We start from the raw sequence: 22,816 nt of genomic DNA, 5'->3' as shown, positions 1-22,816 counted from the left end.
ATGGATGGATGGATGGGGGGGGGGAGCTGGCGCCTATCTCAGCTACAATCTAGCACAAAAATCCACATAGTATGTCAATAAATACAACGTTTAGGATGAAAGTGAGGACACAGGCCAACCTTACAGTCAGGTAAAAAGATGTTTTACACCACTCGTTTTTATGGGGGGTGATGGAGTGAAGGGGGAATCAAACTGATATTTAGCCCCTACTGGCTTCTTTTCCCCCTTGCTTTTGTTTTATGCAAAGCTCTTTTTACCACATGGTAGTGACAGATTGTTTGAGCTGAAAGGAAAAGCCATTCGAAGCTAATTAAGCAGCCATTCCAGCCTCTATTCGCAGGCAGCAGGGAGAGAGGAGCGCCGGCATTTGTCAGCGCCGTACCCAACGTGGGTTTAATTGACGTCCCTGGGTCCTGACTGACAGCTTCTCCTACTCTGGACCAATCACAAGCCGCAAAGAAAAAAAAGCCGGAACCCCATTGGCTGAAGTCTATGGCTAGGGGGTGCGGTCAAACCCACGTGGGGTTGTGCATTGAAAGCGAAGACGTGATAGGCTGAGGCGCTCAAGCACGGACGTGTAGTAGCTTACTGATTGGCTGGCAGAGAAAGCTTGAGGTTTTCGAAATAGGTCGACCAATTGTGGATATGGAATAAGGGGCTTCGTTTTATTAAAACTACTGGTGTGTTTTTTGTTGAGTCTCACTCGAGTTAAAAACAAAAAATATGATTATTTTACGTACAGTCAGAAAGAGAGAGAAGCGCAAATTCAACACGGATGTAAATTACCGCCTTCGCGTTTCGAACAAGTTGTTGAACGCGCCCGACTGTCACTCGGGATCCAAAATGGCGAGCGCGTGACGTCACGTCTTCATCCACCAATCAGACGTTCGTTTACCCCACGTGGGAACGGCGCGTTTTGATTGGCCGAGGCACCCCATTCGAGGCTGTGGCGTCCGCGTGTCAGTGCTCAGTCTGTGTGCGCGTGTGGTTCAGGACGCGACGGAAGAACCTGCCATATTTCACAACGAGCGACATTTTTTTTTATTTTTTTTATTTCTATTTATCAACCACTGCTATTTCACAACGTTCATACAAGCGGAAGACATTTTTTGGCTACTGTTGGATTTAATCTTAAAAAAGGTTATATATCGTCGGGGGGGGTGGAGGTTCCGCCGCCTCCGGAGTCCAGAAAAGGGGGAAAGACGACGTTGGATATTTTCCTCCACTTTTCGATGGCGACTTTTTACAAGTGAAGGATACTACTGCTGTGGATGTTACAATTTAACCCGGGCGAGAGGGAGAAGGCGGGGAAATCCGCGGAGACAAAGGTAACGCGAGCGACATGAACACAGCCGCTAACAAGGGTGGCGTTTGTGTGTATGTGTGTGTGTGCGCGCACGCGTGTAGGCGCACGCCCGTGCGTGTTTATGCCTGTGCGTGTGTAATGACAGCCGACTTTGTTCCGAGTGTTTGGAATTGGACCACCAGAACAACGCACCGTGTGTGTTCTTTGCACATCCGGCGGCTCACAACTCGTTCCGTTTACGAGGAAACAAGCACCGTGTTTGCTGAGGGTGTGATCCGAACCGTCAACTTATACACACCGGAGTTGTTGTTTTTGCAGAAACTCACAACAATGGAAATGAGTGGATCCCATTTTTACGACCATCTTCTCACTGGTGCGTGTTTGTGTTTTTAGGTGTGTAAGGAGAAGGAGAAGCTCCGATGTCCGTGGATTGAGCGCCTCGCCGCATCCGCTAACGGTGCTTTGTCCTCCGCCATCCTGTGCGACCCTGGGAAGGGGGTGGTGGCGGCGGTGCTGATTTACTACACCTAGCTGGATTACTTTAAGGAAAACACAGGGGAAAAAATAACACGTTTCCCCGGCGTGAAGGACCCGATATGTATCCACAAGGCCGTCATCCGGTAAGTAGTTGTTTGATTTGTAAACTGGCTTCCTTAAAGGCCTACTAAAATGAGATTTTCTTATTTAAACTGGTATAGCAGGTCCATTCTATGTGTAATACTTGATCATTTCACGATATTGCCATATTTTTGCTGAAGGGATTTAGTAGAGAACATTGACGATAAAGTTCGCAAATTTTGGTCGCTAATAAAAAAGCCTTGCCTTAGCAGTAGCAGACGATGCGCGCGTGACGTCACTGGTTGTAGGGCTCACATCTTCACATTCTTTACAATCATGGCTAGCAGTAGCTAGAGCTAATCGGACCGTGAAAGCGTCAATTTCCCCATTAATTTGAGCGAGGATGAAAGATTTGTGGATGAGGACGTTTAGAGTGAAGTACTAGAAAAAAGAAAAGGCGGCGGCAGGCGGCGTTTCAGATGTAATTAGACACATTTACTAGGATAATTCTGGAAGATCCCTTATCTGCTTATTGTTTTAATAGTGTTTTAGTGAGATTGTAAAGTCATACCTGAACGCCAGTGTCTCTGAGAGAAGCCGATGAGCCAAGATCACAGCTGCCTTTTTGAGCTGCAGGAGGAGGTCCCATAATCCACTGAAGTCTCCGGTAAAAGCCGACTTAATATCACAAATTTCCCATCCAAAAACTTGCTGGTTGACATAAAGAAACGTGTTCGCTTGACCGCGCTGTGTTAAAGCTTCACAACAAAAAAAGAAACACTGGCTGTGTTTCGGTGCTAAAGGCAGCTGCAATCCACCGCTTTCCACCAACAGCAGCATTCGTTATAGTCTCCATTATTATTTTAACAAATTGCAAAAGATTCAGCAACACAGATGTCCAATTACTGTGTAATTATGCGATGAAAAGAGACGACTTTTAGCCGTGTGTGGTGCTGGGCTAATATGTCCGCTACAACCCGAGACGTCACAAGCACGCGTCATCATACGCGACGTTTCCAACAAGAAACTCCGCAAGAAATTTAAAATTGTAATTTAGTAAACTAAACCAGCCGTATTGGCATGTGTTGCAATGTTAATATTTCATCATTAATATATAAACTATCAGACTGCGTGGTCGGTAGTAGTGGGTTTCAGTAGGCCTTTAAGGGTGAAGTAGTGCTGTCCCTATATTAGGGATCGGCAACCCAAAATGTTGAACGAGCCATATTGGACCAAAAATACAAAAACAAATCTGTCTGGAGCCGCAAAAAATTAAAAGCCGTATTACAGTCAGATAGATGGATAGATAGATAGTACTTTATTAATTCCTTCAGGAAAATTAAAATTCCAGCAGCAGTGTACAGAGTTCAGATCAATTTAAAAAAAGTAAAACGTAAATAATGGGGGTTTAAATGGAAACACAATAGAGAAATATTACAATACGAATAAAAATAAAAAGCAACAATGGGAATAAAAATATAACAGTAAAGTAAGAATATAACAACAGAAACTAGGCAGTAGTGACCATGTTATGAAAACACATTGCACTTTTATTGTTTTGCATCCCCTGTCATCCTAGTACCCCCCACCTCCCACCCCAGAGAGGAGTTGTACAGTCTAATAGCGTGTGGGACAAAGGAGTTTTTGAGTCTATTAGTCCTGCACTTGGGATGAACCAGTCTAGCACTGAACAGGCTCCTCTAGCTAATGCAGAGGGTGACTGGCATCATCCAGGATGCTCACTAGTTTGTCCACAGTCCTCCTATTTGCCACCCTCACCAGTGAGTCCAGTTTCATTCCGATTGTAGAACCGGCCCGCCTGATCAGTTTCTCCAGTCTGGAGCTGTCCCCCTCAGCACACTACCATGTAGAACAGAACACTGGCAACCACAGACTGGTAGTACATACATTCGGATAGTATGTCATGATATATAAATTGAATTAAGAGGACTTAAAGGAAACTAAATGAACTCAAATATACCCACAAATGAGGCATAATGATGCAATATGTACATATAGCTAACCTAAATAGCATGTTAGCATCGATTAGCTTTCAGTCATGCAGGGACCAAATATTTCTGATTAGCACTCCACATAAGCCAATAACATCAACAAAACTCACCTTTGTGCATTCACGCACAACGTTAAAAGTTTGGTGGACAAAATGAGACAGAAAAAGAAGTGGCATAAAACACATCCTAGAAAGTCGGAGAAAGTTGTACATGTAAACAAACTATGGTGAGTTCAAGGACCACCAAAGTTAGTAGGACAGAATGGTGCTCGCCAAATACTCTAACCAGTGAAGTATGTTTAATAGAAACAGTGTGCTTTATAACAATTTGGGAGGTTTGTGTCATGTTTGTCCTCCTGCAGAAACCATATTAAAACAAAAAAATGTATTTTTTACCCTCATTTATTTACATTTTTCATACATTTTTGAAAAAGCACCAGAGAGCCACTAGGGCCGCATGCAGCTCAAGAGCCGCGGGTTACCGACCCCCGACCTATACCAATATATTGGTACCGGTACCAAAATTATTTTGATACTTTTCTACGGAGCCCCTACAGCAGGGTTCGGGAACCTTTTCGGCTGAGAGAGCCATACAAGCCAAATATTTAAAAAACTATTTCCTTGAGAGCAATATATATATATTTTTAAGACTGAGTACAACTAAAGGCGTGCATTTTTAAGTAAGACCGACATTATTCTCTTATTCTTTTCAATAACATTGTTACATTGAAGCTAACCAACAATAAGTAAAATACTTCTTACCATTAATGCGACTTCTTGAACAGGTGCGGTAAAAACCGGATGGATGGATTAAAATGCATGAGAATGTTTTATATTTTGAACGTTATTTTTGACACTGTGATTACCAGCGGAATTATTCATTACTTTACGTGTTAAGCAATGTCAGCTAAGATTTATCTGAGAGCCTGGTGCAGTCATCAAAATAGCCACATCTGGCTCTAGAGCCATAGGTTACCTACCCCTGCCCAAAAGGGACATGGAGGGAAAAATAATGTTTGCGAGATCTCTCTAAACCGGAAGTAAAACAGACACAGCGGTGGTGAACCGGAAGTGAAACATACAAAGCGATGGAGGAGCCTACCCATGATCCGTGGGAGAAATTTATTTGTTTTTATTTCAGTATTGGCTAAACATATAAAGACACCAAATAGTTTTATGGTCCCACAACAGAGCACAGATGATGGGTAGGCTCCCGCATGCTCCCGTTCCTCTATTGCGGTGTCTGTGTCACTTCCGGTTCACCATCGCTGTGTCTGTTTTACTTCCGGTTCACTGACATAGGGAAAAAAACCTTTGGCGAGATCTCGAAAAAGTATTGCGAGATCTCCCAAAACATCCCTCCGTAGTTTTCTAAATAAAGGGGACCACAAAAAATTGCAATATTGACTTTATTTTAACAAAAAATCTCCCGGTACATTAAACATATGTTTTTTATTGCAAGTTTGTCCTTAAATAAAATAGTGAACAAACAAGAAAACTTGTCTTTTATTAGTAAGTAAGCAAACAAAGGCTCCTAATTTAGTCTGCTGACATATGCAGTAACATACTGTGTCATTTTTCGTTCTATTATTTTGTCAAAATTATTAAGGGCAAGCGAAGAAAATTAATTATTAATCTACTTGGTCATTTACTGTTAATATCTGCTTACTTTCTCTTTTAACATGTTTTATCCATCTTTCTGTTAAAATGTAATAATCATTTATTGTTTGGATGCCTTACATTAATTTTGGATGATTCCACAAATTTGGGTATCAATCCAATACCAAGTCGTTACAGGATCATACATTGGTCATATTCAAAGTCCTCATGTGTCCTTGGACATATTTTCTGAGTTTATAAATATAAAATCCATTAAAAAAAACGAAAGAAGTTGTTGTGATGCCAACAAATATCGATGTAATCATAGTAGTATCGAGTAGATACGTGACTGTGCTTTGGTATCATTACAGTGGATGTCAGGTGTAGATCCACCAATGGCGTTTGTTTACATTTTGACGTCGGTGAACTACGGTGTGTGTAGTGAAGCATGTTTAGCTATTCCTTGTCCTGCAGGGATGATACTTGGAAGAAACTTACTTTCTTTGTCGCCATGGAGGTGAGGATTAGTGATTTAGAAGTAGGTAAAACACTGCCAACTGGGGCTGGAGTTTAGCCGCTCGCTAGCTAGCCATGTCTTAAAGCCCTTCCTTTGGTGGGTGTTTCAGTGTTATAGCTTCACCTTTATCTTTAGTTTTTAAGCCAAAATGCGTCCGTTTACCCTTTTATGTCTACACACATTGTCTGTTTGTAAGTATTCTGTAATTGTGCGCTGCCGAACGTGCTCATCTGCTCGTAAACCAGCAATGACATGACTGGTACGCGCGGGGGGTGGCTCAATGGTACATTTCAGAGGCGGTCTAGTACTGAATATGTTTCATTAGGATCGCAGTACTATACTAATACCGGTATATCGTACAACCCTAGTGTGGAGAGACGAGATGTGAGGTTTTGGTATAGAGCATTAACACGTATAGGAACCTAATTGTTTCATAAATACTGTGGTACCTCAGGTTTTTGTGAGTAATTGACACAGCGGTGGTAATTGGTTCCGAAAGGTCTGCCAAAGACCGAATTGTACAAAAACCGAAGCATTTTTCTCTTTAGAAATAATGCAAATCCAATCTCTGCAGACACAAGATATTGATACAGTGATTACATTGATTGATACGTGTCATTTAAAGCTGACTTCAAAACAATGTTGCAAAATTGTTGTATTTGTAAGTTGAGGCAATGTTGTCTAACGTTGAATCCACGTTATTGGTTGGGAAATGACCAAAATTCAATGGTCAAATCAACGTTACAACCTGACATTGACTAAACATTAAAAAGCATGTTGTTCCAACATTAAGTTTGAGTTGCTCAACGTCAGGACCTAATTCAACAAGTTCTGAACGTTGTTTTACTCGGTACGTGTCCATGCACTAAATTGGTCGGATTTCTCAAATAGTAAATTTTTTTGTACTGTCACACCTATTGTGAAGTCCCAGTGTCCATGCACACTCTCTAAAGCCACTTTTGGTTATACATCATGGGCTCTCCGTACACTGGGGGGCGCTTATTTCCTTTCATCCATCCATTTTCTACCGCTTATTCCTTTTCCTTTCGGTGCAGATAAATGTATTGCTTTTCCGGTTGACCTATGATGTCACACCAGGCATCTGCGGTTCCTTACAAATCAACAGTTTAGCTCGTTTGTACCTGATGTCGGCTGTAATATTGGCATGGATTAGAAATTCTACGTCTCTAATTGCTATGAAGATGTTAAGTAGCAGACAGCATCAATAAATAATTTTATAATGCACTACGAACGTGACGCTATTACCAAGAATGTACCGGGCCAGATGCAGGTCCGGAGCAAAGAAAGCCTGGCGGGAGAGTTTTTTCGAGAAAACCTGACTAATTTAGTGCATGGACACGCACTGAATGTCTCTTGTCTACTGGGATGAATTTGTTCCAGACAACCACAAATATTTTAATGTGCATAAAACAATGCGCAATGGACTCTAACATGTCCTTTACCTTTTATTGAAGACTATTGTTGGCGTATAGCGGGAAGGGAAGACCCATGTGGGCGCTTTTCTGCTCTAATTTGTTTCAAACCTAACCATAAAGGGGTCCTATTATGCAAAATCTCTTTTTCTTACATGATTATTTATATTCACCTTAATGTCAGGTCCGGCTCATTAAATATTCGAGGCTTCAAAGCGTTCAGAGCGGCTTTTCACCTTTCTCGAAGAAAAATACCCAATTCTTGCGTTGTTTTAGGGTGTTGGAACTGTTCAGATCGCGAAAAAGATAAAAGTTTCTTCGGAGTTCCTCGAGAGGTAATCAAGATGGCGAAAGACTGCACAATTTTACGAAACGATGACGAGAAAAGGGGCTCTCAAATAAAACTTTTCTTGTATTTGGCTTCAAATTCTTTCTTAAAGTCAATGTTTTGTAGCTTCTTTATGACAGCTTCTTTCTTTTGCCCTATCATGGATTATTTTGCAGCCATATTTAATCATTAGAAAAAAAAAGGCACAACAACTAAGTTACCAACACATATATTTTTGGGGGAGAACTGAATTTGGCTGAATATTACATGGGCAGTTTGTTATGCTGTATGAAACCCAAATCGTAGTAAAAGTAGGGTGTACAAAAACGAATGGACAACTTACAAAGCTAAAGGACGGTTCATACATCAGTGTTTGGCAGAAGCGTGAGGTCATTAAACAAACAGATATTTTCACCCATGACATCTCCACACTTTGCAGGCACCTCACCAGCCAGGGCAGCCGGGCTTCAAATTCACAGTGGCAGAGTCATGTGACAGAATCAAAGACGAATTTCAGTTCCTGCAAGCTCAGTATCACAGGTAATGTGAACCTAATACGTGTAAACATCACTGGCTTCCTGTTGGAAAGTAGAGAGAGGCCTCTGTTTTGCGTTGTATTCATAAACCAAAGGTTTGGCCTGCTAATTAAACATAATACCTTTTATTTACATGGCAATGCCAGACAAAATATTCTTTTTGATTGCCACAGATGGAGCACATAATTAACTATTTCTTTCTCCTTCTTTTAAAAGTCTTAAAGTGGAGTACGACAAATTGGCCAATGAAAAGACCGAGATGCAGCGCCACTACGTCATGGTAAGGGCAATCATTGTAAAAGTGTCATTTGAATTTATTGTGGCATGCCCTCCCTTTAGCCTCAGGTAAGCAGTCACAGGTGTTGCATAGCTGTGATGTTTTGCAGACGCCATGTTAGTGTTCGTGCCTGCTATGGTGTTGTTGACTCACCACGTCTGTGTATTCATCGGATAAGAAGCGGCAGGCCGGGGGTGCAGCTGAAACCCGATCAGGGGTCAAATGTCCAACTATTGATTGTGGGGTGTGACCACCCCCCTCTGAGGCCCCGGGGTCCTCTTTCTGACCTGGTGTGACCCTTCTCAACACACCCAGCATGACCCACTGGGGGTTAATGACCGCTCTGCTGGCTTTGTGCATGAATCAAAGGCTTTCTCATATTTTTTTCCTCCTTTAACTATCCCAACCGGACACTTCTGACTCCCAGGGGGTTCTGAGATATAAGAGGCACTTGGTGTGTTTTTCATCAGACCGTAATATAATAAAGGTCACTGGTCTGTCTTAAGATGTATTCGGGATAATCTAATTGATTTATTGCAGTCCAACTGTACTGCATATGTTAAGTTATAAGCCAAGCTATTAATCATCAGAAACCTTTGAAACGCGTAAATCAGGCTTTGAAGTGTATTTATTTTATGTACTAGACACCATGTCCTTTAATATAGCTTCCAATACAATACAATGGAAATAACTACTATAATAGGTATCTTTACTTCATGTGGGCTACCCCCCTATAAAGACATGAACAGTCAATTTTTATGGTGGAATACAATATAAAACAAATAACCAGTAAAAGGAAACTGTACAAACATTTGTTATTGAGTGAAATAAGTACTTGATCTTTAGGTAAAACATTCCTTAGTACTTGGAGAAAACCTTGTTGGCAAGCACAGTGATCGGATGTTACTTGTGCTGAAACTTTGGAAGTTGTTGCTTGATAACTTAGTTTTGGATCCCTCCACAGATTTTCTGTGAGATTAAGGACCAGTGGCTGTTGAGGCTACAGCAGAATCTTAATTTGCTTCGTCAAGAGACACTCCCTTGTTGCCTCGGCGTTTCTGTTTCGGGTCATTGTCACGCCTGAAGACCCATCTACCACCCATCTTTTGTGTTCGAGTTATCGTCTTTCTGTCCCCTTGGCAGAGAAACGGCCTCAAAACTTAATGTTTACACCTCCATGTTTGACAGTATGCCAAATGTAACTACCTGCTGGCTCTTCCACCATGATACGGACCACAGATTTCCGACTGTTCGGATACATTTTTTTAGGGTTTTTATCACTTTTGGTTTGGTCCTGCCTCAAAAGTAATGACAAGTTAGTCAAATTAAATCGAACAATAGCCCAAATTGAGTCTCAGCAAAGATATACACAATACACAAATATGAGCATTTTATGAATATGATATTTTAATGTCCACCGAAATGTTTTTAGGATGACAATGAGGCGGTCGATCAATGTGGAATGAACTGTAACCGTAACTACGTCAATACAGCATCAGCATTGAACAACTATCTGTTCTCTCAACAAGCCCTCTGCCACCTTACACAGTGAGTTAAGATGATGCCATAAAGCTCAATTATGGTTTTATGTGGCCACATCACATTCTTCAAAGTTTTCAGTCATACAGGTGTTGATTGTCAAACTTCAGACGGGCCTGTGCATGTGTCTCCTTGAGCAATGTGACCTTGTGGGCACTGAATCCATTACAGGGAAATCTGTTACCAATCTTTTTCTTGTTTTTTTTCTTGACTTTGTTGAGCTCTTAAACCATCTCCACCCTTGTAATTCTTGATCCTTCACCTTTCTCAGAATCATACTTACCCCAATGAGTTAAAATCTTGAATGGAGCTGCAGAGCGAGGGCGATTGACTGTTATTTTGTATACCTTCCATTTTCTAATGATCGTGCTAATAGTAGTCTCTTTTAACCAAGGAAATGACTATTTTTTTGTGCTTCATGGGCACATACAATGCACAGTCTGTGGGGGCCAGAATTTTTGCTGATTTGTTAGGGGATCAAAGTCTAATTCAGTCTCTCAAATTCAAATAAACTGATAACTTTTTAATAGTTTCACATTTGTATTTGTTGATATTCTTTTTCTATGTTAAATTAAACCTACACTAAGAATACGTGACTGTTCAAGTCTTTGAAAAGGGGTAAACTTACAAAATAATCAGCGTATCTGATCATTTCTCCCATTCTCATGTTAAACTCATCACAGAATGTGATACATCTTTGATCCCATATTTATGTAATTTTAGGTTTGTATCATAGATCTGTGTGAGTGGAAACCACTTAAACAGAAAATTATTTACTACTGAAATGTTTCAAAGCATGAAGGGAATGTAGCAAACTTATGTGAATGTGACTATTCATAGTATTCATAAGCACCATATCGTCAATATTTCTATCTTTGTGTAAATGTGCCAGACTTGCAATGTTCCCAATTCAACATAATTAGTATTTATACAGTGATTTGGTTCATATCTTGTGACCATTGGTATGCACTAATTATGTATTATGTCTTGTTTTCCACCTGCAGTACTATGAGATGTCCTACGGGCTCAACATTGAAATGCACAAACAGGTATGTAGCCATATCTGGCCCTTGTCTGTGTTTAGCTAGAACAGTCTTTTTTTCTCCCAGTCTTTGAGGAAGATATACACACACATGCACACACACATGACCTTAGTTTTGTACCCTCATCTAGAGATGCCTTTAGGAGGCTAAAATACTGGCTTCCTGGAGTGAACATTCTGACAGGCTAAACAACAACATGAATGGTGCACCGCCTGATGAGGGTGGTTTGATAAGATTAAAGTGAAGTATTTGGCAAACTGTCCGAGACTGTGTTTTAATGTGGGCTCTGTATTTTCTGTTGTGTGTATGTGCGTGCACGTTTCACAGGGGAAGTCTTCCTCCCTTGTGCCAATTGCACAAAAAGCTCATTAGTTTAGCTGCCAACCCGACCGGGCATCCTGCTGTAGGAAACTACTGCTAAAAATGAGAAGGACAAAGGGATCTGCACTTTCATACACCAGCCAAGGACTCACTTCAGTAGAATGGAAGTAATGAGGAAATGGAATCGGTCTTTAAATGCTCACATTTGATTGCAAACTGACTTTGATAACCCAATAACTGACACTTTCAGTAATGGCAGAATATATTATATAGCTGGGAGTTTGCATGAGATCTCATTAAATTGTGCTCAGATCTTTCTAATGTTGCGGCTGGTGAGTGTGTGTGTGTGTGTGTGTGTGTGTGTGTGTGTGTGTGTGTGTGTGTGTGTGTGTGTGTGTGTGTGTGTGTGTGTGTGTGTGTGTGGGTATAGTTTGTATTCAGGTGTTGTATCTGAACGAGGAAAGTGAGAACATTTATAATGAAAGTCTATTTGTATGGTTTGATGGGTGATAAGAATATTTTGATCCACATGACAATATCTGGAAATTCTGGCCTAAAACTGTAACTAAATTATATTTAATCATCATGGTTTAAAGGGGAAAAACGGCCAACAGTTTTTTTCTTATTTATTTCAAATTTCTCGGATTGTTACATTCTGTTTTGCGTCGCCTTTTCCTTCTAATGTTCACGTCCTTCCCGTACGCTTACGTTGCGTCCCTCTCCTGGCTGCCCCACTTCACCATTGATGTGAAGTGAATGATGGCCCTCGTATCATTAGCTGTGCAATATGATGAATGACAATTTGACGGCTGTCAGAAAGAGCGCAACGGAAGAGGTGTGGAGACGGCGCTTGGATCTGGAAGGTTAATGGCATCAGTGGAAGGGTAACCCAGCTGGAACAGCAGCCTACTGCACAATTAATCAGGCATAGACATTGTTGTGGGTATGTGCTGTGTGTATCTGTGCGCACAAAGTTTTTTGTTTTATAAACCGGCTCAATGCCCTCTCCTTCCCACATTGAGTGTTTTCTGTTAGGCACTTATCACCAGCAAGGGATGTAGGGGTGGTTGTTCTGTCTGCATGCTGGTGGCGGTGGACAAAACAAGTGGGTTTAAGTGGGGAAGGATACAGGAAAGGAGTGAGAGGCCTCAGGCTAAATGGGTTAATCGACTGGCCCCTGTGTGTGTGTGTGCGTGTGTGTATGTGTGTCCTTTTATTTTATCAATAAGCCCTCTGGTGTCAACGGAGCACTCTGAATAATGCATGATTCCCACCACCTCCCTTATCCCAGCCTTGATGAGCGGGTGTTTGTGATGACATCAGCGAGAGGTAAATGGACAGCCTCTGGCCTTAGATTATTGGATGTAGGCATCCATATTACTTTGCTGTGCTGGAAGATGTATTGCACCGTGCAAAAAGACATAAAGTCACTTTGTTGTTATCACTACAACGCAGGCTAGAGAAGCAGAGTAATAAGTTCATGCACTCTTCTTTGCATATGTACAAATGCTTGTAGCCCTTATATGGTAATGCCACCCATATCATTACAAACACACACGTATAATCGCATATTCTGATGCTTCAGTAATGCTGCAGAGCTGAGTAGATGCTTGCGAGGCTGCAGGGTGGGGAATAATTTGTTTTGACGGTGTCTGCTATGATGGCAGAGACTGCACGCTGATGGTAATCACCCTCGTTTGCTGTCAATAAGTGATTTTAATTAGTGAAGCTCATTAGGTAGTCTCAGCACCCTGCCCTACTGACTTTAGAGGTGTGGGTTGCTCTCCTTTTCCATGACCGATGTTCTTTTTTTAAATCTCTTTTGCATTCTTAGCATACATTTAGATGACAGTTTTGTTGCTAGTTTTATGTGGCTTATGTTGCACACTAGGTGGTCTTGCTGTGTGTGTCATGCCAGGACTTGTTAAAAACTCTTCAGGGCCTTTTTTCCCTTTATCAAAACTGACTTCCTGGACAGTGGAAAAGCGTGAGAGGAGAAGCAGAGAGTTGCAGAAAGTGGGCTTATGCAAATGAATAATTTATCCAGGATTCCTGGAATTGTTTGCCAAGGTGATGATGGCCGACCTAGCAGTAAGCCAAAACAAACTTACTTCGCGAACACACAGACTGCCTCTCAAGGGAGGTTGATGGGGTTACTAGGGTTCTCTGTAAGACATGCTTTATTTTGGAGGAACTAGGGGAAGAAAAGTATTGTGTACAAACTGTACACTTAAAGGCCTACTGAAATTAGATTTTCTTTTTTAAACGGGGATAGCAGGCCCATTCTATGTGTCATACTTTATCATTTCGCGATATTGCCATATTTTTGCTGAAAGGATTTAGTAGAGAACATCCACCGTAAAGTTCGCAACTGGAGAAAAGCCCTGCCTCTACCAGAAGTCGCAGGCGATGACGTCACCCGTTGAGGGCTCCTCACATATTCACATTGTTTATAATGCGAGCCTCCAACAAAAAGTGCTATTCGGACCGAGAAAACGACAATTTCCCCATTAATTTGAGCTAGGATGAAAGATTCGTGTTTGAGGTTATTGATAGCGACGGACTAGAAAAAAAAATGCATTGAGACGGGTTCATATGTTTTTAGAGACATTTACTAGGATAATTCTGGAAAATCGCTTATCTTTCTATTGTGTTGGTAGTGTTTTAGTGAGTTTAACAGTACCTGATAGTCGGAAGTGTACGTCCACGGCCGGGTGTTGACGTGCAGTGTCTCGGGGAAGTCGACGGCAGCTGTACGGGAGGCGCAAGCTCAGCTGATCGCCAGTAAGAAGCGACTTTTTAACCACCATTTTCTCACCGAAACCTGCTAGTTGACAAGTGGTCGGGATCCATGTCCGCTGTGATCCATAGGAAAGTTTCAACTCCGTGAATTTTGAACAAGGAATCATCGTGTGTTTGTGTGGCTAATGGCTAAAGCTTCCCAACTCCATCTTGCTAATTTGACTTCTCCAATATAGATTGAACAAATTGCAAAAGATTCAGCAACACAGTTCTCCAAAATACTGTGTAATTATGCCATTAAAGCAGACGACATTTAGCTGTGTGTGTGCATAGCGCTCATACCTCCTAAAAACCTGGGACGTCTTGCGTACATGTCATCATTACACAATGTTTTCGAGACGAAACTCCCGGGAAATTTAAATTTGCAATTTAGCAAACTAAAAAGGCCGTATTGGCATGTGTTGCAATGTTAATATTTCATCATTGATATATAAACTATCAGACTGTGTGGTGGGTAGTAGTGGGTTTCAGTAGGTCTTTAAGGCTGGGCATTATGGCTGAAAACTATCACAATATATGTTTTTCATATTGGTTGTTCAAAATATATATTTTTATGATCTATGGAAAATATGGACCAGGAGAAAAATATAGTCAATATAAATGTTAACAATTTTATTTTAATTTTAACTGTCCTCTGATAATTTCCTTAGTTATTAAGGCAGAAAGGAAAGTAAATGTCAATACGAGCATGGAAAAAACTCGATCAATCAATGTAAACAATTCTAAAATCACAAAAACACTTAACTATAACTTATTTCAAATAAGGTGCGAACATAAAGAATATGTAAGAAATGCTTATTAAAGTGTAACAACATTGTGCAAAGAGTAAAAAATGTAAATGCAAAGAAACATTGAAATAACTCTTCTCTCCAGGTTTACTGCCAGGAAGTTATGGTGTCGGTGTAACATTTATTTTGGTATGTTATTCTTATTTAAATATGAAAACAAATTTATGTTATGCAGTAATTGTTATTTAAATATTACTGGACCAAATATTTTTTTTCAAAGTAGTACAGTTGTTATATTTTGTTATTTATTTTAGTTATATAGTCCTGCGCTTTAGTCCATACCTGTTGTTGTTTCCGTACATCTGACTAGGGAACGGACGTGGGTTGAAAAGAAAAGATTAGGGCGGTGAAGGACCACGGTTACGTTTAAAAAAAAAAAAAATTAAAAAAAGTTTTTAAAAGTTTTATTGACAATTCTCTCGCTCTCTGCAGCTAGGGCTGAGCCGGTAATTCGATATCAATATATAATGTGTTCGATAACATATTCGATATATAGTTATATTTTTGGGTTGGAAAAAACAAGAAATTATGAAGCAAGATTTTTTTTAATGAAGTCACTCTCGCTTTGGGAACCCAGGAAACAGGAAGGGTCACTGAGTAATGGAAGGGACATGCTAACATCCAATGACGTAACAGTATCAACTACACTTTTCCTGCTGTTCAGCAGCCAGTCCCAGACCGTAGTCGAGGAGCGCAGAGGAGGGGGAACTTTCCCTCCAGGGCTGATGTTTTCGTCGGGGTAATTCCCTTAACTTTACCCCACAATAGGTCTGCTAAGTTTCACTTTCGTGTCGGAATGACAAAGCCGCCAATTTGTGACAATTTGGTTGCTTTATTCTTATTACTACAGGACACAACCAGACACCTTCGCCACCCGTCTTACTGTCTCGCTGTGGATACTCTGCATGGATTGAGAAGAGAAACTGATACCTTGATCTATCAACTCAAAAATAGAAATGTGTCTTTCGCTTCCCAACATACTGTGTAGTAGTCAATAGCTTACACACTACTACTACTACTACTACTATCTAGTGTCTCAAATCTACAACTACCTTCGAATCTACTTAGTTTTATTTAGTAATAAAGTGTATCTTATTTTTGAGTTCATCGTACCTGGCTACCAGACACCATCTCCACTGATAAATAGCACCCTTGGTAAATTGGAAAGTGTTTTACTGTATTTATTTGCAGTAAAGTCATAAAAAGTATCAGTTATTGATATCAATCAATGTAAAAAAGGTTTATTGTGTTATAGTTTTTGGCTATATCGCCCAGCCCTGTCTGCAGCATTAATTTTTTATTTCTCTACTCGCTTCATGCAAAGAATCAGCGAGATATATTGATATTGTTCTATCAGCCAAGTCCTATGTACAATCCAAGTTGTATAATAATGTTCCTGTCCTTACTTTTTTAGTGGGTTTTACACTTAATCAGCGACCGTGGCTATTAGAGCATACCTGCCCCCTCCCGATTTTCCCGGGAGAGTCCCTCCTGAAAATCTCCCAGGGTCACCATTCTCACAAATTTCTCCAAATTTCCACCTGGACTACAATGTTACCACTAATGTAAGGTTTCCACCTGCTTCCTGCACACAGCAAATCACACTAAATCAAATTCTATCTGAACTGTAAACAAACACATGTATTCTGTATGAATTTGCAATGCAACTGTGACTGACAAGTAACAACAAGTGGCCACAACAGATAACAATGATCGTAAAAAACTGATCAATTATTGTAATGTCTGTGCTTTAATGAGGACAGAAATTCCATTGAACACTTTGAGCAAAACTGTTTATATTTGGCTGTAACCACACCAAAAACGTTCGTAAAAAGATTATACCTAGCAAAGTGGTCATTGTCTGCCGTACAAACCAGGCCAAAACTAATTCTTTGTCATCTGTCAACAGCATATCAAAAGCAGCCGCTCACTTTTTCTCACCTGCACCAACACACGCATTAATTGCACTTAGCCCCTGATGCTAAGTTTATGGCCACACAAAAAATCAGAATACTCCAACACCACACACAGTGTGAATTCCAGGTCGTTACACTGTCACTTGTCAAACAGATGTGTGCTTGTTTTACTGTCATTTATTAAGAATGCTAATTTATGGAAAAGAATCATGAAATGCTGTTACTAGATCACAGAAATGCTAATAAAAATATATATATATTTTACAGACAAAGTTACAGGAATGTACACTTCATCCCATGCTTACATCTAATAGTGCAACTAAATGTGATCTCTGAAATTATTTCTTAAACAGGACTCCCACCCAGATTTACAATACCAGTAGCTCATAAAATTTTTTTTTTTTTTGTTATTTTCATTGTAAGGCGGCCAAATCATCTCTGTTTAAAACTAATTTCGTGGAAACGACTGCTCTCATCTGATTTGAATTATGTCTGGTTAGGGGAGTGCTTCTGAAATATTTTTTGTTATGCCCCCCACTCTCCACCATGACGATAAATAGTATAATTTGTCTATAAAATTGTTGACACTATACCTCTGCATAACATTGTAAGCTTGTTAACATTAAAGGAAACAACACACCGGTCCTTCCTTATCTCCCAACATGGTTACAGTAAAGCTCAGTGCTACATACTGTACGCTTCATCATATTTTGGTACGGCAAAAAAAGCATCTGCCGCGAGGTGACACGCGTCCCTCTGGCAAAAAGGACTGGGTTAGGGACAGGTGCGTGTCTGATGTTGCTCACATGTGATCCACTTAAATAAAAAATTATATATATATATATATATATATATATATATATATGTATGTATGTATGTATATATATATATATATATATATATATTTTTTTTTTTTTTTGTGTATATATATATGTATGTATATATATATATATATATATATATAATATAGTATGTGTGTGATTATATGTATATATATATATATATATATATATAATATAGTATGTGTGTGATTATATTTATATATATATATATATATATATATATATATATATATATATATAATGTGTATATATATATATATATATATATGTGTATATATGTATGTATGTATATGTATATACAGTGGGGCAAAAAAGTATTTAGTCAGCCACCGATTGTGCAAGTTCTCCCACTTAAAGTGATGACAGAGGTCTGTAATTTTCATCATAGGTACACTTCATCTGTGAGAGACAGAATGTGGAAAAAAAATATAGGAATTAACATTGTAGGAATTTTAAAGAATGTATTATTTATTTGTAAATTATGGTGGAAAATAAGTATATATATATATATATATATATATATATATGTATATATATATATATATATATATATATGTGTATGTATATATATATATATATATATATGTGTATATATATATATATACACATATATATGTATATATATACATATATATGTATATATATGTATATACATATGTATATGTATATACATACATATGTGTGTGTGTATGTATGACACTTCTCCTTTGCGGCCCTTTTGAATATCTCCCTTATGTACAAAAAAAATAAACTAAACTAGATTGACAGAGTAGCGAGAGCATAAAACGTCTTCTATAGGATGATTACAGCGCCAACAAAACAGTATGTTTGATAAAGACACCTTTCTTTTGCTCCTCTGCAAGGATGCCACTCAAGTTTGGTGTGTATAGTATGTACTGAAAATGCTTTTTTTTTCATGCATTTGTAATGGACTACATACAACAGCTCCAAGTGCCTCTTTCTTTCTGTGCTCTGTCTGAGAAGATAATTCCCAAACAACCCCCTGCATCGTATGCCACTTGTTTTCCACGGCAATTGAATACTCGTCAGAGACTCTGCTTTCCACTTGAGGGCTAATGCCTGCAGCGACAAACAGCCAAATGGCTTTCAACGCACCATTGACAGAAGGATGCAATGGATAGAGAGAGAGCCTCTCCATGCTGTGCTGCTGCTAAACAACCCTGAGTACCTGTAATTGTGGAGCTGCATTGAAAAAACTGTCAGCCTGAAGGCTTCTGTTTTCAATGGTTTGAAGGGACAAACTTCCAGTGCCTGTCTGTGCTGCTAAAAGCCCCATTAAAAGTTGTCCCATTTAAAGTAGGAGTAATGCTGCACAAAAGCGCCGTGTCAGGGTGATGTTATCAGTAGTTTTCACCTTCAAAATGGCTGTTGTGATAATTAAACATGGCCATTCACGCTTCAGAACTCAAATTATAGGCCTGGAAAGTGATTACATTTGAAAAGGAAGCTGCTCATTTAGGAGTGTAAAATAATATAATGGCAGTATTGAGCAGCTGAAAAGCTAGCATGTTTGTGACTTGGCGTTATTGTCATTAAATTTTTGTTTTAGCCTCAGAATTAATTTGAATAAGGCCAATGATTTAGGAATGTTTAACAGAATACAGCTTGGCTCTTCAAACACCTAATGCTGTGGATCCTGATAGAAGAAGGCGCTGTCTGAAACGTATATCTTTCAGTATATGGCAAATAGATTTTTTAATACTTTTTAGTAGGGCTGCAGCTATTGATTATTTTAATATTCCAATAATCTATTGATTAATTTGTTTGATTAATGGAGTAATTTTATGTCTGTGCTTGAATTTAACTTTAATTAAAATATTTTTTTCTAATCACCTTTCTTCTGTCTTCTTATAAATGCACATTGAAACATAACTAAATGATTATAAAAACATGTAATCTTGCTTCATAAATTCTGTTTTCTTCCAACCAAAAAAATATAAATTTATATCGAATGTTTTTTCAAACTCATTGTATATTGATATTATGTGTCTATCGCGATTGATTGATTGATTGATTAAAACTTTTATTAGTAGATTGGACAGTACAGTACATATTCCGTACACTTGACCACTAAATGGTAACACCCGAATACGTTTTTCAACTTGTTTAAGTCGGGGTCCATGTTAATCAATTCATGATAGGTAGCGATATGTATTGACATGGTTTCAGCCCAGTCCTACATAAAACAGACCACAGAAGTGAAGGTACGCACCCACAGCACGACTCGCAGCACCAGTACAGTAGGCGCATAACTCTAGTGCGGTCTTTTGCAGAAACAATGTCCACATATTTTAACTTCAGGGTACTCCACATGGTCTGGATTTTTAACGTTCTGAATTAATTAGCCTATTTAAAGAAATTGTTGAAGCAACAAAATACAAATCAAAGTTTTTTTGTGATGCAATTAATCGATTTAATTGAAGAATCATTGCAGTCGTATTTCAGCACAAGGCACTTTTAGAACCATATGGTCGCTTTGTTGTGGCCAACAAATAGATGCTGGTTCTCATGAATGTCCATTGTGTTTGCCTTGGTGTTTCTCTGATAGTGCATTATGTCAGCATGCGGCTGTTTGCTGTGCCCTATGTTATTTCTCTTGTAGCCATTTTCCAAGGAAGCGGTATGATGGTGAAACACTCATGCTATTGTGTGTCATTGTATGCAGCCCCCGCTAATGACGATGGTTTATGAGTCTCCAAAGAGCCCCCTCTCATGCACGTCTTCTTTTTTCAGCCTCCTTTCTCACTTACCCACTCCCTGTTATCCCTCATTAATTTCCTGTGCCGATCACATCGACAGGCTGAAAATTCAATTTAATGACCTGCCTCTCTGCTGCACCTAATATGATTTTACAGGCTGTTCTGGTCAGGACCCCGGCCTAATTTACATAACGATCATCCCTGCCAGATAGCGTTGTCCCAGCAACAGAAGAGGCGAGGAGAGGGATAAGTGAGGAAGCAGGGGAAGGGTGGGTTGGGGGTGTAATGTGTAGTAAAGATTAGCTGGGAGGGCTGTGAGCAAGCGTTGGCAGAAGGAGGGAGGCTGGATGAAGAGAGACAACAGTGAGCCTTATAGGTCAGGCAGACAACAGAGATAATTCTTTGCCCTGCTGCCCCTCCTCTTCCGCCGTTCCCGTCTTGAGTGACACAACATGTTTTGAAGTGGCACCTCCTTTCCACTCACACCCATTTTCACAGTTAATCACGTTTAAAGTTGAACATGAGTGGAATGCGGCGCACACACCTGCTGGGATTCCACACTTAATCTCTTAGAATCAATTAGTTCACCTCCCCCAGTTCCGTCAAACCACATTGCCTTAGTGTCAAATCACAGCATTTCACATCACAGTTTCTTGCTATCCCTCTTTTTAGAGCTTTTCAGCTCCTCTTCATCCCCTCCTCCTCTCTATGGAAAGTGAAGATTAAAAAATTTAAATGGGCTTGAGAGGAATATCTTGGGACCTCCAAGTGCTTTAGGCTGGCACTGCAGCCCGTTTGTCCAGAAGCAGTTTTATAAAGTATTCCAGCTGCATGAAACCCTGCAGCATCGTCTTGCTTTCCCAGCTAATAATCTGTGGTCAATACCAAAGATGCCGCTGATAGAGAGAGAGAGAGCGAGTTAAAAGGCCTGCTTCAGTCTGCCCCAAGCACTATACGGGCAGTAATTATGAAGTATGGACCTCATTAGTTTCTCTCCAGCCAGATGGCATTAACATATTTCAGCCTCTTAATTAAATAAAGGCCTCAGTCTAATGGAGGCGAGAGAGCGTTGGACGTTATTTTGTTTTGGGCAAACCCAATTTAGTTAAGGGGTACAGGGTCTATCCAGCTGGACCACTCATAGATTGTTTTGCACATAGACAAATACACACTATGATTTATTGTTTGCAGTCTGTGCTCACTGTGTACCCATGACTGCCTTTCTGATATTTTGTTTCCATTCTCGTGCAGACTGAAATTGCCAAACGCCTCAACGCAATCCTCGCTCAGATCATGCCATTTTTGTCACAAGAGGTAAGTCTCACTTGCAAACTACTAAAATGGGACAACTGAAGCAATTTGGTTTCCAGGGTGCACTTTAAAGTCCTTCATTATTTGTTTTAAAATGTAACATTGTATCAATGAATGAATACATTTAAAATATATGTTTTTAAACATTTATATTAATAATGGCAATTACGAATTTTAAGTTATTGTTTTAAAGGAGTCATATCATGATTTTTTTTTCTATATTTACAACGCTTCTTTGTGGTCTACATAACATGTAATGGTGGTTCTTTGGTGAAAAATGTACATAGATTTTGTTTTACAGACCTATTTTCAAGCCATTTTATTTTTCCCAGCTACAGTACAGGTCTGGAACTACACGTTGTCTAAGGTTAAACTTCTACCAAGCATAGCACCAAGTATTGTACAAGAGTGTGGAACGTAGTCTACGGAACCCTCTTAGAGACAAATAAGTTTGAATTTACTGTAATTTGTTGTCTTGTTACAAAGTACAATTACAGTATTATACTGTGAAATAACAGTTAATTGCTGTGAAATTTTAGGATATTGTAATTTTTACAGTCAGTTAGAATTTTAGTGTAAAAATATACAGTTAATTGGTGTAAAACCCTGGTATTTCTTTTTACAGTGTAGAGACACTTAGGAGAACGTTTTCATATTTTTGGGAAACAATTCATATGGCCCCATTCCTGAGTGAATATCGCATGAGCGGGAGGTGAGGGGGTTAATCGTTTTGCGATGCAGTCTGCTGAAAATCATTGAAACGCGCCACTCAACATATCAACTGATGCAGTGGTCAAAGTTTGAATTGCTACAAAACACATTTTAAGATATTCAACACTGTTGCCGTCTGGCGGCTGAAGTAAACATCCATCCATCCATCTTCTACCCCTTATTCCCTTTGGACTTCACTGGCCAATTCGTCACGATTCATGTGTCAGGCAAACCGTGACGAATGCCCTTTTTGCTGTG

General features: G+C 39.6%; 1 protein-coding gene across 5 annotated transcripts in view; it reads left to right on the top strand.

Annotated features, from left to right (window-relative positions):
- The first annotated feature begins 960 nt into the window (after positions 1–960).
- LOC133543181 (transducin-like enhancer protein 3-B) overlaps positions 961–22,816 on the top strand; it is a 57,482-nt gene continuing 35,626 nt past the window's right edge. For all 5 annotated transcript variants that reach the window (XM_061887684.1, XM_061887682.1, XM_061887681.1 and 2 more), the window contains exons 1-6: positions 961–1,328; positions 1,700–1,926; positions 8,192–8,292; positions 8,505–8,568; positions 11,109–11,153; positions 21,788–21,850. In XM_061887684.1, coding sequence (XP_061743668.1) covers positions 1,903–1,926; positions 8,192–8,292; positions 8,505–8,568; positions 11,109–11,153; positions 21,788–21,850 — 297 coding nt within the window. In that variant the 5' untranslated portion in view covers positions 961–1,328; positions 1,700–1,902. The remainder of the gene's footprint in view (positions 1,329–1,699; positions 1,927–8,191; positions 8,293–8,504; positions 8,569–11,108; positions 11,154–21,787; positions 21,851–22,816) is intronic.

This window comes from Nerophis ophidion, linkage group LG25, assembly GCF_033978795.1.
Source record: "Nerophis ophidion isolate RoL-2023_Sa linkage group LG25, RoL_Noph_v1.0, whole genome shotgun sequence".
Classification (NCBI taxonomy): domain Eukaryota; kingdom Metazoa; phylum Chordata; class Actinopteri; order Syngnathiformes; family Syngnathidae; genus Nerophis; species Nerophis ophidion.
Note: the sequence above shows the minus strand (reverse complement) of the source record. Positions and strands in the feature narration are given on the sequence as shown.